General features: G+C 37.6%; 1 protein-coding gene across 17 annotated transcripts in view; it reads left to right on the forward strand.

Moving 5' to 3' along the window:
- GPHN (gephyrin) overlaps positions 1-17,054 on the forward strand; it is a 757,220-nt gene that overhangs the window by 395,012 nt on the left and 345,154 nt on the right. For 16 of the 17 annotated variants that reach the window (XM_043986983.1, XM_043986980.1, XM_043986981.1 and 13 more), the window contains one exon: positions 3,627-3,721. The exons of the other annotated variant lie outside the window; for it this stretch is intronic. In XM_043986983.1, coding sequence (XP_043842918.1) covers positions 3,627-3,721 — 95 coding nt within the window. The remainder of the gene's footprint in view (positions 1-3,626; positions 3,722-17,054) is intronic. 17 annotated transcript variants of the gene reach the window in all.

Here is a 17,054-nt window from a genome sequence, read left to right on the forward strand (position 1 = left end):
ATTAATTCTAAAATACACCTTTCAGTCTTGATTCATAGCCTTAAAGCTCAGATCCTAGGAACAAAAATCTGAAAGATGGTGTTTTTAAGGGGGGAAAAATGTTGGGGACCAGGAGACCCAAGTACTGGCCTGACTGCCATTGACCAGCTGTGTGGCCTTGGAAAAACCATTTTAATTGTGTGTGTTTTATAATAGGTACATCTTGAGAATCTGAATACTGCCTTCATGATTTCTATGAGTCAGTTTGGCTCATTGTAACCTTTCACCTCTTCAATTAGCATAACCCAAATTAGATATCATACCAAGTCTAGAGTTTTTTGGAGAGGTTAGTATAGTTCAGTTAAGTAGACAAAACAAGGAATCACCTCTTGATATTTCATTAGATTTATAGAATCACACCAGATTTGTTGGATTTGCAAAATGAGGGAGGATGGGATGGGTAATCAGTTAACACTAACATCTTTTAATTGTGCATTGAAATGAAAGTAATTTATTCCCACACTTGAAGATACCACTTACCTTCTGTGAAAAATCAAAAAGAATTAAGTAATTCTCTTGACTACTGACTCCCTATACCTTTCTACATATACCCTCCACTTAAAATTGTGCTCTTTCCCAAAAGATGGTAAATTCTGGGGGTAGTTTATTTTATTACTTTGGTCTATTTTATTTTGAAATTTTTGATATTTCTTGGTGTTGCATTAGCCTATACTACACTAGAGTTTGAAATGCTGGTAGTCAAATAATAATGATTATTAATATTATTAACAGTAATACAGTGCTTTCATAACAAACCGGTAAAGGTATTACAAGTATCATTATCCCTCATTATAGAGAAGGAAACTGAGGTTCAGAGGGGTTGAGTGAATTACCCATAGCAATACAAAATGTCAGAGCTGACACATGAACTTGTGTCACATCTGCATAGTGGTAATAGAAGATAGCAAGGTACACTAGAGAGGGTGCTTAATTTGAAGTATGAGGACTTGACTTTAAATCCTCACTGTGCCAATATCTTTATTAACTTTGGCAAGCCACTAAACCTCTCCTGCCCTAAGCTATAAATGCAAAGTGTTGGACTAAACGGACCTGAGGTCTCATTCAGCTATACATCTATCATTCTATGATCCCCTGATTCCAGTGTTCTTCCACATCTGTTATGCAAATCTTTTGAGTTAACTGACCAACAATCATAGGATCAGAGTTTCAGAGTTGTAAAGGACATTAATGCCACTATCTCCTTTTCATTGCCTATTAAGAAGTTCTCAATTAACTTCAGTTTTTATTTTATATGCAAGTGATACATTTTAACTGTTTTGCCAAAGACCTTAGCTCGAACCTAAATGTGTTGTCTGCAGTTTTGATCTGATTTGGGACCAATCTCTCCATTTCCACCAGAGAAAAATCACACTCTTCTTGTCTTCTACCATAATTTGTTCTGTTCTTTCCCAGCCTTTCTTTCCCCCATTTGTGTGTAAGTTCTTGCAAACAGAAATTGTTTCATTTACTGTATTTATGTCCCCAGTGGCTAGCATATAGTAGGCACTTAATAAATGCTTGGTGATTGATTGTCTGGTGAAATTCTCTGTTTTGTAGGTTTCTTTCCTGCATTTTTTTCTTTGCATTTCTGACAGGGCTAGAAGGGAATTAAGTAGCTCAGACTACATTTAATCCATCCTAAACTTACCCAATTTGTCATTTCTACCTTCCCAACATCTCTCCTATGTGTCTTCTTTCATCTCACAGAGCCACCACTCTAATTCAGGCCCTCATCCCCACTCACCAAAACATTTACAATGGCCCCCTATTTGGTATCCCAGCTTCAAGTCTCTCCTCTCTTCAATCCATCCTCCACACAGCTGACAAATCTCACTTTCTGGCCCCTTCTATATTTCTAGCATTCTCACATTTAACTTTCTTACATGCACTCGTCTCTTATTTCCATGTTCCCTTGCATTGACTGTCCCCCATGTCTGGAATTTTCTAGCTTCTCACTTCCCAATCTTGACACCCCTTACTTCTTTCAAGTCTCAGTTCAAATGTGACCTCTTACAGGTCTTTGTGGTTCCCTCTGGCTAACTGAACCTTTTTCTGTAAGGTTCCTTTCCTTTTCCTCTGCATATGTGTACCTTTTTATTCTCAGGTTGTCTCCCCCATTAGAATATAATCTCTTTGAAGGCAAGGACTTTTAGTTCTTCTCTTTTTTTGTATTCCCAGCATTTAGCACAGTATCTTTCACATGGTAAACATTTAATAAATACTTTTCCACTGATAAATTGATTATGATTCTTATTAAGGAAACTTCTGTCATATCCCTCAGTAATCCATTCCATTGTTTAATTGCTCTCTGCCAGATAGTTTTGTCTTACTCTTTACATTTATAATGGAGTTTAAGCCTCTTCTGTGCTCAGTTGAAATGAAGACCATTTCTTCATTCTTATTCATTTTTTTAAACAGTTCATTGATGTATATTATGAATCACTCACTCAACCAGTAAGCACTTACTCAATACCTACTCTGTATCAGATACCAAGTGTATATAGAATATACATGAATATAGAGAAAGGTAAATTTTAGAGGCTTTTTTTTCTTTACTCTAACACAGGAAATGGTGCAGATCAATGGTGTCAAGCTCACTTAGAAATGTATTCTTGCAGGTTGTGCATTGACTTGCACAATGCACATGGACAAATTGGCATTGTCTATGTTGTATTCTATTTTTGTTTATTTTGTTAAAAACATTTTTCAATTATATTTTCAGGCTGCACTGGGGAGTTATAGGCCCCAGTTTGACACTCACTCTAGATTACTTCTGCAGATCCTTTTGAGCCCTATCATTAAATAATTAAAGGACTTTCAAAAGTCCCTGGGTTGAGTCTGTGGTTGTTTTGTTTAATGATTTCACACATGATAAGCAACCATGGCATAATGGATAAAGAGGCAGGAAGATCTGGATTCATCTTCCAACTCTAACATATGCCTTTATTGTGTGACTCTATGAAAAGCAAGTGTTCTTTAAGACTATAAGTTGTAGAAAAGGTGTCAGCCTCCATTGGTAAAGTTTCCTTATCTGAGAGTTCCCTGTATTAGTGAAATCAGATCCAATCCCTATCCCTTTGGGAGAGCAATCTAAGAACCCCAGATTTCTAGCCTTCTGAAAATCTGAATAATAGTAAATATTCTTGTATTTATTTGATCCCTTCCTAAAGCTGGTTTTTTATTTAATTTTTTTTAGAAAATGATTTATATGCTCAGATTGATTACATTGTTTTGAGTCATTCTTTGGAATTTTTAGGGGTTTTTTTAGGTTGTTTTTTTTTCTAGGTTTAGGGATGAAGGCAAAATTTTTACCATTTTCTTCTGAAATATTATTCAGGCTGATTTTCCAAGGACAAAAGAGGCCTGACAAGAAAGCAGTGTCTGCGCCAGTTGTCTTGCTCAGTGTGTTTTCGTATCCCTGGTTTAGACAATTGGACATTGGTAGACAATTAGTACTTTTAAAAATATACAGATGTTTTGGGAAAGAGAAAGTGGGGTTTAATTTTCAAGTTAGTTTCATTCCCCCACCCCCACCCCTCTTTGTTTAGTTAATTTCACTCAGTCTACTGTTTAATCTTTAATTACAGGCTACAAAAGAAGTAATAGAACGGGAAGCTCCAGGGATGGCCCTTGCAATGCTGATGGGATCACTTAATGTTACACCTCTGGGCATGCTATCTAGGTAAGAAAGTAACTAGCATGATGCAAAGATTACTATTTCTATCTATTATAGGGTGGCAAAAGCCTGGTTCATAGTACTTAAGCAACAGGCAAGCACTCTATCCAGCTCTGTCCAGGTGAGTAGGGTGATTGGTCCCTCCTACATTCAGTTCCACTCTGTAGTCAAACACTTGGCTCATCTTAGCACAAAAATAATACCAGACATATGCCCATGATTCCATTTGTTTTTATTATGATACCCACAAGGGCAGAAACTATACATCCAGTCAGAGCTTGGGGAAATGATAAGGCTGCTCGTTGCCTCTGGTGTGTTACAGTTCAGTTCTCAGGGACACGGGCTCCTCAGACCTGAGTCATTGGTACTCCAGATGGGGACAAAGACCTAATTGGCTACAACTATTCTTTTATGACAGTAGTAGGTAGAGAGCTAAAAGTTCAGTTAAAACAAGTAAAGACCTGGGTTCAAGATCCTTTCCTGACATGTACTGGCTATATGACCCTGGGAAAAATCTCTTGACTCTCAATGGCCTAGGCTACTCTGAGACTTATAGAAAAGGTGCTGTTCTACATGGTAGAGGGAATTTCCTTATCCAGGAGTTTCCTGTATCAATGAAATAACAAGCCCAGTAGCTATCCCTGTTCTGTTATTTTATACTCTCTTCTGGTTGCAACAATGACAGCTCTTACTTCCCACCACAACTACTACCCTGTACTCCCCCTTTACAGCACCATGACACTGGCCTCCTAGCTGTTCCATGAATAAGACACTATCTCTTGGCTTCAGGCATTCTCTCTGACTGTCTCCCTCCTCATCTCTGCCCCCTGCCTTCCCTGGCTCTCTTTAAGTGCCAGCCTTCTACAGAAAGCCTTTCCCAACATCTCTTAATTCTAGTGCCTTCCTTCTGTTAATTATTTCCTAATTATCCTGTATACAACTTGTCTGTACATAATAGTTTGTTTATCATCTCCCCCATTAGATTGAGAGCTCTTTGAAGGCAGAGATTTTTTTCTTCTTTTTGTATCCCCTGCATTTAGCACTATGCCTGACACATGGTAGGCACTTAATAAATATTTATTGACCGACTGACTTAGTGATCAATATTTTCCCTTCTAAAAGCTCACAAATCATCCCTTTATTAATGCATTATAGTTTGTGGTTGAGTTTTTTTGGGGGGGGTGTTGAAGTCATAGTTATTGGCCTGTAATTTAAAAATTCCACCTCTTCCCCTCTTTTTGAAAATTGGAACATTTCCCTTTGTTCAGTCTTATACCACTTCTTTTCTTTTAAGGTTTTAAAATACCACTGCCATCAAATACAGAACATAGTTTTTTCAGTAAGCTGGGATATATAGGAAGGTAGGAAGAAAACCTGAATTCAATGAAGGCAACAATTACCATTTCTACTTTTCTTGGGTTTTAGATTATCTATTAGCCATATTTTTGAACTCTCTCATTGCAAAAGTCATTCTCCTATATAGAGAAAACAAAAGTTAAAATAAAACTAAATTAATTTGAGCATCTGTTATCATTGCTTTCCATGTTCTATGGGCCTGTCCCATCACTGATCTTCCTCTTAGCCCCAACATAACTTTTTAAAAATTCCTTTTTGAGGGGCAGCTAGGTGGCACAGTGGATAGAGCACCAGCCCTGGATTCAGGAGGACCTGAGTTCAAATCTGACCTCAGACACTTAACACTTACTAGCTGTGTGACCCTGGGCAAGTCACTTAACCTCAATTGCCTCACCAAAAAAACTAAAAAAACCAACCAAACAAAAAATTCCTTTTTGGTATCCTTAACATTCATTTGCCAGGAAACTTTAACATTCCTATCATTTTATTTATTTATTTTTTTTGGTGAAGCAGTTGGGGTTAAGTGACTTGCCCAGGGTCACACAGCTAGTAAGTGTCAAGTGTCTGAGGCCAGATTTGAACTCAGGTCCTCCTGAATCCAGGGCCGGTGCTTTATCCACTGCGCCACCTAGCTGCCTCTATTCCTATCATTATTACAGTTTTATATTTATTATCTGTTACCTACTCTTCATTTTATCTTCTACTACTTGTCTCTTTTTTAAAAATTTTTGTTATTCTGATCTTTACAAATACAAGCATGAACATTTATATTTTTTTCAAAAAGAACAAATTTCTATAGTACTTAACTAAAGTCAAGTAAAAGACAACAAGATGAGCAAGCAAAGAAAGTTGAGAACTATAGAAAGTTTCTTTAGCAACAAGGAAGATTCAAGGTGCACCCTCAGAAGAGGATAACCACCTCAGGGCCCCTACATTCAAAGCTTCCAAGAAAAATATGAATTGGTCTCAGGCCATGGAAATGCTCAAAAGGGACTTTGAAGAGAAAGTAGGAGAGATAGAAGGAAGATTTAGAGAGGTGGAGGAAAGAATGGAAAGAGAAATATGAGCATTGTTGGAGAGTCATGAGAAAAAAAGTCAACAGCCTAAAAAGCCAAATGGAAAAGGAGATACAAAAGCTCTCAGAAGAAAATAATTGCCTAAGAATTAGGATTGAACAAACGGAAGCTAGTGACTTTATGAGAAACCAAGACACAGTAAAGCAAATTCAAATGAATAAAAAAATAGAGGGCAATATGAAATATCTCCTTGGAAAAACAATTGACCTGGAAAATAGATCTAGGAGAGATCATTTGAAAATCATTGACCTACCTGAAAACCATGACCAAAATAAGAGTTTAAACAGCATCTTCCAAGAAATTGTCAGGAAAAAATTGTCCTGATATTCTAGAAACAGATGGTAAAATAGAAATTGAAAGAATCCACAGATCACCTCCTGAAGAGATCCCAAAAGCAAAACCACCAGGAATATTATAGCCAAATTCCAGAGCTCCCAGGTCAAGGAGAAAATATTGTAAGCAGCTAGAAAAAAGGAATTCAAATACTGTGAAGCTACAATAAGGATAAAACAAGATCTAGCAGCATCTACATTAAAAGGATCAGAGGGCAAGGAATATGATTGCAAAGGAACTGGGACTACAGCCAAGAATTACCTACTCAGCAAAACTGAGTATAATCTTTCAGAGGAAAAAAATGGGACTTCAATGAAAAAAGGACTTTCAGGCATTTGTGATGAAAAGACCTGAACTGAATAGAAAATTTGACTTTCAAATACAAGACCCTAGAGAAGAATAAAAAGGTAAATAGGAAAAAGAAATCATGAGGGATATTAAAAGATTAAACTGTTTACATTCCTACATGGGAAGATAATACTACTAACTCATAAGAACTTTCTCAATATTAGATTAGCTGAAAGGAATACACTTAGAAGACACAAGTCTGAACTGAATATGAAGGGATGATATCTGTAAAAAATTTATATTTTGTTTATCCTTGTTTTTTGTGGGGCAGGCAGGGTGGGGTGTCTTATGTCTGGGGCCAGATTTGGGGTCAGAGCCTCCTGGGCCCATGTCTGGTGCTTTGTCCACTGTGCTACTTAGCTAACCCATGATGACATCTTTAAAATAGGGTTGTGGGGTAGGAGGAGGCACTTGGGGAGGGGGAAGGGGAGAGATGGACTGGGGAGAGGAAGCTCACATGAAGGAAACAAGGAAAAAGCTTATGGAGGGGAGGGGAAGAGGGGGAAGGAGTGGAGGAGTGAGTGAATCTTACTATCATCAAAGAAGGAATAACATATATACTCAAGTGGGTATAGTAATATATTTTGCCTTATGGGAAAGTGGGAGGGAAAGGAGATATGGGTGGGGGAGAAGAGGGGAAGGAAGGAAGGGCAGATTGGGGGAGGAAACAGTAAAAAGCAAAACACTTTCAAGGAAGTTTGAGATGTTCTGCCTAACTGCACATGTATGACATATCGAATTGCTTGATTTCATAGGGAGAGTTAGGGAGGGAGGGAGGGAGATAATTTAAAACAATTATCTTAAAGACTTTAATCTCATCAGAGTTCACTCAAGGAGGGAATAACATACACACCCAATTGGGAGGGGTAATCTATCAAACCCTATAGGAAAGTAGGAGGGGAAGAGCATAAGGAGAGAAGGGTGAAAGAAGAGAGGGCAGAGCGGGGAAGGGGGCAGTCAGAAGCAAAACACTTTTGAGGAGGAATAGGGTAAAAGAAGATAGAAAATAGAGTAAATATCATGGGAAGGGAATAGGATGGAGGGAAATAGTTATGACATTTGATTATAATGGCAAAACGTATGGTACCTACTTTGCTGAGCTATTGTGAAGAACATTCTTTGTCAAGTTTATGATACTGTATAAAAGTTATGATGAACAGGATGCTATCAGAAAAACCTAGGAAGACCTACATGAACTGAAGCAGAATGAAATATACTGTATACGAAATAACAGCAATAGTGTAAGATGATCTGCTAGGAAGCACGTGGTTATTTTCAACAATGCAATGACCCAGTATAACTCTGAAGGATTTATGAAAATTGTAGTCCATCTACAGAGAAAAAACGGATGGCATCTGAAAACAGATTGAAGCATAATTTTTTTTGACAGTTCCTTAATATGAAGTTTTGTTTTTATCCACTTTCTCTCACAACCTAGCTAATGTGGAGATGTTTTCCATGACTACTCATGTATAACTTATATTGAATTGCTTGAGTTCTTGGGGGTGGGGGTGGGAAGGGAAGGAGGAAGAGAAATTGGAACACAAAGCTTTTAAAAATTGATGTCGGGGCAGCTAGGTAGTGCAGTGGATGGAGCACCGGCCCTGGAATCAGAAGTACCTGAGCTCAGATCCGGCCTCAGACACTTGACACTTACTAGCTGTGTGACCCTGGGCAAGTCACTTGACCCCAATTGCCTCACTAAAAAAAAAAATTGATGTCAAAATTTTTTTTACATGTAATTTGGAAATTAAAAACTCTAAACAGAAAAAACAGAAAAGGAATATGCCATATAAAACTAAATTATATGTCTTTTAAATTTTAAGTTGTTTGATTCCCTATACATTCATATTAATCTCTTTAGTCAGTGTAAGAGTGAGAGGCAGAATGGAATAGAGGGTAGACTGATGTACTTGGACTCAAGGAATCTGAGTGCTTATCCTACCTCATATACTTAATAACTATATTAAATTATCAAGTCATTTAATTTCTTTGATTCTTAGTTTCCTCATGTGTAAAATGCAGATAATAATACTTTCAACTACCTACCTCACAAGGCTGTTGTAAGGAAAGCCAGGATAAATGAAAGTTGGTATTATTTAGGTAGCTCTTCTTTCCTCTGTGAGATTTAAAATTGGATATTAGATCATAAATCTCCCCTACTTAACCTTTCCCTTAATTTATCTCCCAAACTAGTAAATGGAAGAAGCTTTTGGTTTTCTAGATAGACCTTTTATTTATTGTTATGGTAGTCACAAGGTGATGTTGATTAGAAGGATAGGAAAGTAGAAACACAATACAAATCGTCTTAAGTCTAAGCTTAGTCTATATTCCTTATAAAAACTCACCAAACCGAAAAGGCCACCTTTGGAGAGAAACCGTCTGTGCCGCGCCGTCAGGAGTCCCGCCAAGCAGGCAAAAGCCCCTACTTCCGTTCTCTCCACCCCGGAAGTCAAGTGCCCCGCAGGCAGTCTGACATGTGCAGCAGGTGGACTGTTCGTCTCCTCCCCAAAAGGGTGGTCCTTGAAAAACTGGCATCTTTCAGTTATCCTAACCGACTGTTAAAAACTTTCATATTTTACCACACCTCATTGGAATTGTTTGCATTTCTCACCAGAATTTTATTCTTGAGAGAATAAAATCCCTCTTGAGAGAACTTTCTCTGTAGTTTTAGGTTTTTAGATCCTCCTCATCTTCTCTTTATATGCTGAAATCTTTATTCCTCAAAATTCTGGGTGCATGTCAAACTCTGCTGAGTTTTCCTCTCCGTGTCTATATTTATCTATTCTTATGCTTATCAGTTCCTTGTAAAATTTTCAGTTTTCTAGTTGTTAATTAGATTCAGATCGACATTAGCAGTTTGTTAGTCACATTGTCCACCTTTGTAAGTAAACAGTTTATTAGCTGCTCTGCTCCTCACAGAGAAAGGCATTCTAGCAGATGTCCAGATAATTGTTCCTTATCATTTCTATATCATGCCTCTGTAAATAATCTGTTTCTCAATCTCATCCTCCATTTTCATTATAAAGAAGAATACTATATCATCCCAGTCCTTAAGAAGTTTACAATCTAAGTGGTGAGAAAAGACATTCAAAAATAACCTGGCTGGTCATCTTGTTAATAGTTTCTGGAAGTGGCGAAAGGTTGGATAACATCAGCTCTAAAATGCTATCTAAAGATAAAATTCTTTAATAGTTTATATATATATATGTAAATACAAACATACATGTATACATGAAAGGAAGTTCCTTATTGGGAACAATGAAATCACAGGTCTATTTACAGACACACACACATATATACACACACACACACATATACACACACATACACACACACAGATACGTACACACACATCTGTAAATCAGACTTTCTCTGACCGTGCAAATGGGCTGCTTTATTATCTTGGGGACTTGCCTGAGGCACTAGAAGGTTAACTGATTTGCCCAGAGTATGCCAAAGGTAGGCATTGAATCCAGCTCTTTCCCCCCCCCCCTCTCTCTCTCTGTGTCTCTCTCTCTCACACACACACACACACACACACACACACACACACACACACACACACAAGACATGTGCATGGATGCATATGTACACATTGTTATCATTGATCAGTTGTTTTCAGTCATCACTAACTCTTCATGACCCCATTTGCGCTTTTCTTCCAGAAATACTGGAGTAGTTTGCCATTTCTTCCTCCAGCTCATTTTACAGATGAGGAAACTAAGGTAAACAGGGTTAAGTGACTTTCTCAGAGTCATATAGCTAGGAAGTGCCAGAGGCCAGATTTCACATCCGGGTCTAGCACTCTATCCACTGCACCACCTAACTGCTATATACATATAAACATATATGTATACAAATAAACATAAATGTATGTATTTAGCATAGTATAATGGGTAGAGAACTGGTCCTAGAGTCAGGAATACCCAAGTTCAAGTCCTAATTCTGCCACATAACATTTATATGAAACTGGATAATAGGGACTAGCTTAACACCAGCCTCCTATTCAGGTTCAATGCTGGGATAAAATGAGGTGGTTAACAAAAGGATGTTCATCTTGCCCTAACAGTGCAAGGATATGCAAGAAGGATACAGTAGCACTTGGCTCCTATGGATGCACACGTCCTTTCTTCTCCATATGGAAATAAAAGTGGTCATCGGGGAAGGATATGGTGACTCTTGTGGTTTTTATAAATCCATCTGCTTCAGTATTCCCTGGCTCACCCACCAATATCCTTCTCCCTGAGAGCCACATTAGGGGAATGATACAAAATCTTGACTCTCTTAGAAGCTTGTATGGATGAACTGCCCTCTTCTTCCACAGGGATTCTCCTTCACATACCCCACCTAGGGACTCAGAATTAATATCATGTCAGGGAATTGCCTTTCTTCCAAATAAATTCACATCCATCATCTTCTCCTTCATGCTATTAGAAAGCAAAGTGTTTTCAATAGTGCCACTCCTTGGTCCCCCAGACCCCGTCTGTAAAAGAGTTGTCCAAACCACATAGAGCAAAGGAAGTTTGCTAGTTTGAAGAGGATCTGAGCTACTTTTTCAGGGTATATGAAACCTACTGAGGGGGCAAAAACCTTGAGACCAAAGCACTTTCTTTGCCAAGTAAGAAATACAATGGGCCAAAAGAGGTCAATTGAAACTATGTCCAGAAACAGTCAATTATCCAGTGAATCTTCCATGAGACTGGTTCCAGGAAACCACTGGACCAGCATCCTTTTCTTCTTAGGGTGGAATTGATTTGTCAGAGATATGGCTTCTGAACAATTCTATACATTCTGTTCTTCCCTGCCATACCCTGCTCTACAATTAACTGGGATTTCCTCAAGAGAACAGAATTTTGTTCCTCACTGAATCTGGGACATTTCCCACCCTAATTCTGTCTCTCCAGCTTGCGTCATGGTAACAGGACAAATTAACCTTTCCCACTGCAGCATTTAAATAAAGATTGGGGGAGATATCATTTATGTAAAAACATGAACAGGATATTCCCTAAGGAACAATATTCTGCTCCTTGTCACTCAGTGGTTATTAGTATTTTTCTTCTGTAGGGATGGAATAATGTCAGTTCTTTAGAGAAGTTAAACTAATTTTTCATGAGTGTATCTGTTATCTGTCAAAAAGAATAGATCAAGAACCTAGATGTTGATAGTACTAGCCTAAGATAACAATACAAACATAATTTCAAAATGCAAAGAGAACCATACAGACATAATTTCTGCTTCCAAGGAGTTTATTACTAAGATGTTGAAAGAATTTAAGTATAAAATATTTTTGATCACATGAGCAATAATGAAGATTATATCCTATATGAAAGTAAATACTTATGAACAATTTGGGGAGAAAGGATAACTGTGTAACCAGGGTGGAAACTTACTTTATCTTAGGGAAAATACTCCCTACCTCTATGGTGAACCCAGAGAAACCAACAGGACAACAGTTTTGCTGGTGCTATTTAATGGATGGGAGGAAGATGGTGAGTGGGTTGAGCTGGGCTAAGGTAGAAGGAGGCCATTCCATATAGCTTTGATTAGAAAATATAATAACAGTAAAGAGAATTTTTCCCCTCTTGGATATATATAGTCAGAGTTCAGATCCCAACTCTGCTATTTACTATCTGTGCAAGCTTGAGCAAATTATTAAATTTTTCTGATACCTCAGTTTCCAGTAAAATGAAGGGTTTGTACTAGATGTTCTCCAAGTCCCTTCTGAAAAAGCTAAGTGGTATAATGGATAAAGCTCTGGATTGAAGTCAGGAATGCCTGATTTTGAATCCTGCCTCATTCCGTCCTTACTTTGGCAAGTCATTTATCCTCTGTCAACCTCAATTTCCTCACCCATAAAATGAATATAATATTAGCACCTACTTCACAGGGTTGTGAGGATCAAATGAGACAAATACATTGAACTTTGCAAACCTTAAAGCACTGTCAGTAATGATGATGATGAAGAAAATGATGTCTTTAAATCTGTGACCCTAAGAGTGTGTGTGTATATGTGTGTGTATGTATATATACATATATGTATATATGTATGTATATATATCTATATCTATATAAAATTTTACAAGTGGGATTTTAGGATCCTGTTTTCAGATTTGTTTGGCTGTTGTGTGACAGCTAGGTGGCACATTGGATAGAACACTGCACCTGTTATCATCCATTGGAGGTAATCAAAAAAGACCTTGTGAGGAATTTAAATGACACAATGGATAGAGTCCTGCATCTGGAGTCAGGAAAACCTGAGTTCAGATCCAAACTGAGACAATTACTAGCTATATGTACCTGGGGAAGTCACTTAACCTCTGTTTGCCTCAGTTTCCTCAACTGTAAAATGAGGATCATAATAGTACCTATCTCCCAGGGTTGTTGTGAGGATAAAATGAGATCATATTTTAGCACCTTTAGCACACTACCTGAAACATAGCAGATGTATAATAATAAGTGCTTATTTCCTCTCCTTTGTTGGGCATCACATACATCAAGATTGTTACATTTCAGAATATTGCTCTGGTGGCAGGTGAGATGACTGTCCTAGGATCCTTCTTCATTCCACCCTTTCACTACTAGACAAACTTCCCCTTCCCCTTATGTAATAGTTGTAGCCATGGTGGTAGAGTAGGCAGCAGATCTAATTGCCTTAAATAATATCATTATACTCACTTGGGAAATCGTACTTGGTGCTGCATCTGATCCCTGTTCACAAGCTTTAGGCACTAGCTCAGATTGTGAAAATAAATCAATATATTTATAATACAAATATTAGTAGTTTTAAGTGCAAGTACTTAGTGCAACATTATTCTCTTTTTATAGATCAAAAACTAATACTTAGAGAGAGTTTGATCTTTCCAAGTAGCAAAGATAGGACTTGAGCTGATATCTTCTAAGTCTAGTGCTCTTTCTATGATGCGACAAAATACTAGTAAACTCTTTCAAATGGGATACAGCAAAAAAATCACTATTTTATTGGTACTTCCTTTTTAATTACAAAGTTGTCAAATGTTCTATAATTTGTGCTGAGCCAAAGTCATTGCTATTCCAAATATGCTACAAGAACTACCTTCATCCTTCATACTAGATGTAGAAAATATAAGAATTACTGCTAAAAGTCAAGCAATTCCTCTCTGTCAAAGATGACTCAATTTTAAAATCTGATTGTATGCCCAGTTTTGAGCTGTGTCCTAAATCGCATGCCAGGCAATTTTTACCAATGTAACCAATTACCAATGGATGATCTACAGGGGCCTGCAGAAAGCAACATTTCTTTGCTTTTTATTCAGGTTGCCAGAGAAAAGAAAGTAAATTTTCATATAAGATGTGTAAGCAAGTTCAAGGAATTATTTTTTAAAAGATATAAATGGGGGGCAGCTAGGTGGCACAGTGGATAAAGCACCAGCCCTGGATTCAGGAGTACCTGAGTTCAAATCCAGCCTCAGACACTTGACACTTACTAACTGTGTGACCCTGGGCAAGTTACTTACCCCCCCTCCCATTGCCCTGCCCCCCCCCCAAAAAAAAGATATAAATGGGGTAGCTAGGTGGTGCAGTGGATAGAGCACCGGCCCTGGAGTCAGGAGTACCTGAGTTCAAATCTGGCCTCAGACATTTAACACTTACTAGCTGTGTGACCCTGGGCAAGTCACTTAACCCCAATTGCCTCACTTAAAAAAAAAAATAAATAAATAAATATATATATATATATATATATATATATATATATATATATATAAATGACAGGAATCCAGGAGAACTAGACTGTCCTTAAAGAAACTATATTACAGTTATTTGCCTTTTTCTTTAGAAACCACTGATCTATGATTATACCAGTGTGAAGGGAAACAGAAAACTGACCAAACAAAATCATCTGTATATCCAATTAGTTGATAAGTTTTATTAATCCTAAACCTATAGCATCTCTCAAATTCTCCTTTCTCTCCACTGACTTAGCCACCACCAAGTTTAGTCCCTTATCATCTTTTGTTAGGGACACTGTTTTTGTTTTTGTTTAGCGGGATGGTGAGGTTCAAGTGACTTGCCCAGGGTCACATAGCTAGTCAAGTGTCTGAGGCTGGATTTGAATTCGGGTCCTCCTGAATCCAGGGCCGGTGCTCTATCCACTGTGCCACCTAGCTGCCTCAATATGGCTTCCTTCTTCAATTCATCTCACATACAGATGTCAGATAATCCTTCCAAAGCATAGGTCTGACAACATTCCTTCTTGAAGACCTTTGTTGCCCAATTTGTCCTATGTGACCTAGGCAAGTCACTTTCCTTCTGGGCTCCAGTTTTGATCTTCTTTAAAAGTTGGGATTGAACTAGATGACTTCTTCAGTCATTTCCAGCTTGAACAAACTAAATACACTAAGCATCTAGTAATTAATCCTCTAAGACATATGGAAGATATATATAAATACAACTACAAAATAAATTTATAGAAACAAAGGGAGACCTAAATAATCAGAAAACTATTCAGACAAAGCCAAAATGGCTAAGTAACAGGAAGAAATACGGAAAGCCCTCCAACAAAAATCAAAACAAATTTCAGAAATACATCAGACCAAATCCTAATGGAGAAATCCAAAGAAAAATCAGTGAATCATTTCTCTAAGCACAGATCAACCTCAGGAGACAGATAGAAGGAAGTCTGTAGGCACCCGAGGATGGGATCTGGCCTGAACAGGGCAGGAGGTAGCCACAAATGTGGATAAAAGCAGGTCTCAGATGCATAACAGGGCAGTATGACCTCATGTGGGAACAGATGTGACTAACAGCTTGCTAATAGTGACCAAGTCTAACAGCAGCTTACTTCTGCTCAGACCCAAACCAGGTCAGGAACTTGTAGAGCTCAGAACAGGGGGTATAACAAGCAGACTTTATATTGTATCATACTACTTTGGGAACCCTGAAAGCTTGTAGGTCCTCAGCCTAAGCTGTCCCTGAGATCCTGAAAAAAACACAATGTAATACCCCAAGAAAGTAGCAAAAGGACCAGCCCAGACCTTCCCGCCAAAAGTGTACAGAGCCTGGCCCTAATTTCAAGTCCAAAGTTAGGAAATAGGCTAGAATAATCATTAAACAAACAATAACAACAAAAGAATTCTACCATAAAAAGATGCTATGGTGACAGGGACACAAACCCGGAAGAAAAGAATTACTCCAAAGTATCTACATGCAAAGCCTTGAAGTATAAAACACAAATGTAAGCACAAATTGAACTAAAATTGCTGGGGGGAAAATGCAGTTTAAAAAGAAGGTAAAATGTTTCTGTCGATGAACTTAGGGGGCTAGAGGAAAAGAAATGAGAACTATGGAAGAAAGAATTAGAAAAAGAATTAACAGTTTGGTACAAGAGGTATAAAATCATGCCCAAGTACAAAAGTCCCCAAAATTAGGATAAGTCAAATAGGAGTCAATGAATCCATGAGACAAGAAATGTTTAAAAAAAAAGACAAATGACTAAAAAAATTAGAATTGAATTTAAAGTATGTCACAGCAAAATCAATTTACCTGGAAAACATAAAGGGAGAAAAAAATTAACAATCATTAGGCTATCTTAATGTCATGACTAAAGACCTAAATATATTTCAAGGAATCTTAAAAAAAAAAAAAAACTGTTCAGCTCTCTTAGAACCAAAGGGTATAGTGGAAATAGAATCTACCAGTCACCTCCTACAAAAAATTTTTCCCCAAAAAGTTAACAGAAATACTGTAAGCAAAATCCAGAACTCCCAGGAAAAAAATACTGCAAACAGCCAGAATTACTTAGGAGCTACAGTGAGGTTATAAGTACTGAGGAGCCACAATCAAGTTTACCCATGACATAACAGCCACCAGTATCAAAGGTCATAGAACTTGGAATGTTCTAGAATGTTCTAGAAGGCAAAATATTTAGGCTTACAACCAAGAAGGCAAACTATTTAGAGTTACCCAGTGAAACTGATTGTGATCCTACAAGGGGAAAAATAGATTTTTAATGAAATAAAGGAATTCCAAGAAACTTTGAAGTTCAAACACAAGAATTAAGAGAAACATAAAAAGGTAAAAGGAATGAACAACAATAAAGGCCTAAACAAGGATAAACTATTTACATTCTTCTATGAGGAGATGATATGTATAGTCCCTCTAAATGCTATCCTCTTCAGTGGTCATAGATGGATCTCATTAGATAGAAGACCTGAGCATGGGTCTGTTATGTCTTAATGGTCTAAAGA

The sequence above is a fragment of the Dromiciops gliroides genome, chromosome 2 (genome assembly GCF_019393635.1).
Source record: "Dromiciops gliroides isolate mDroGli1 chromosome 2, mDroGli1.pri, whole genome shotgun sequence".
In the NCBI taxonomy this organism is placed as follows: domain Eukaryota; kingdom Metazoa; phylum Chordata; class Mammalia; order Microbiotheria; family Microbiotheriidae; genus Dromiciops; species Dromiciops gliroides.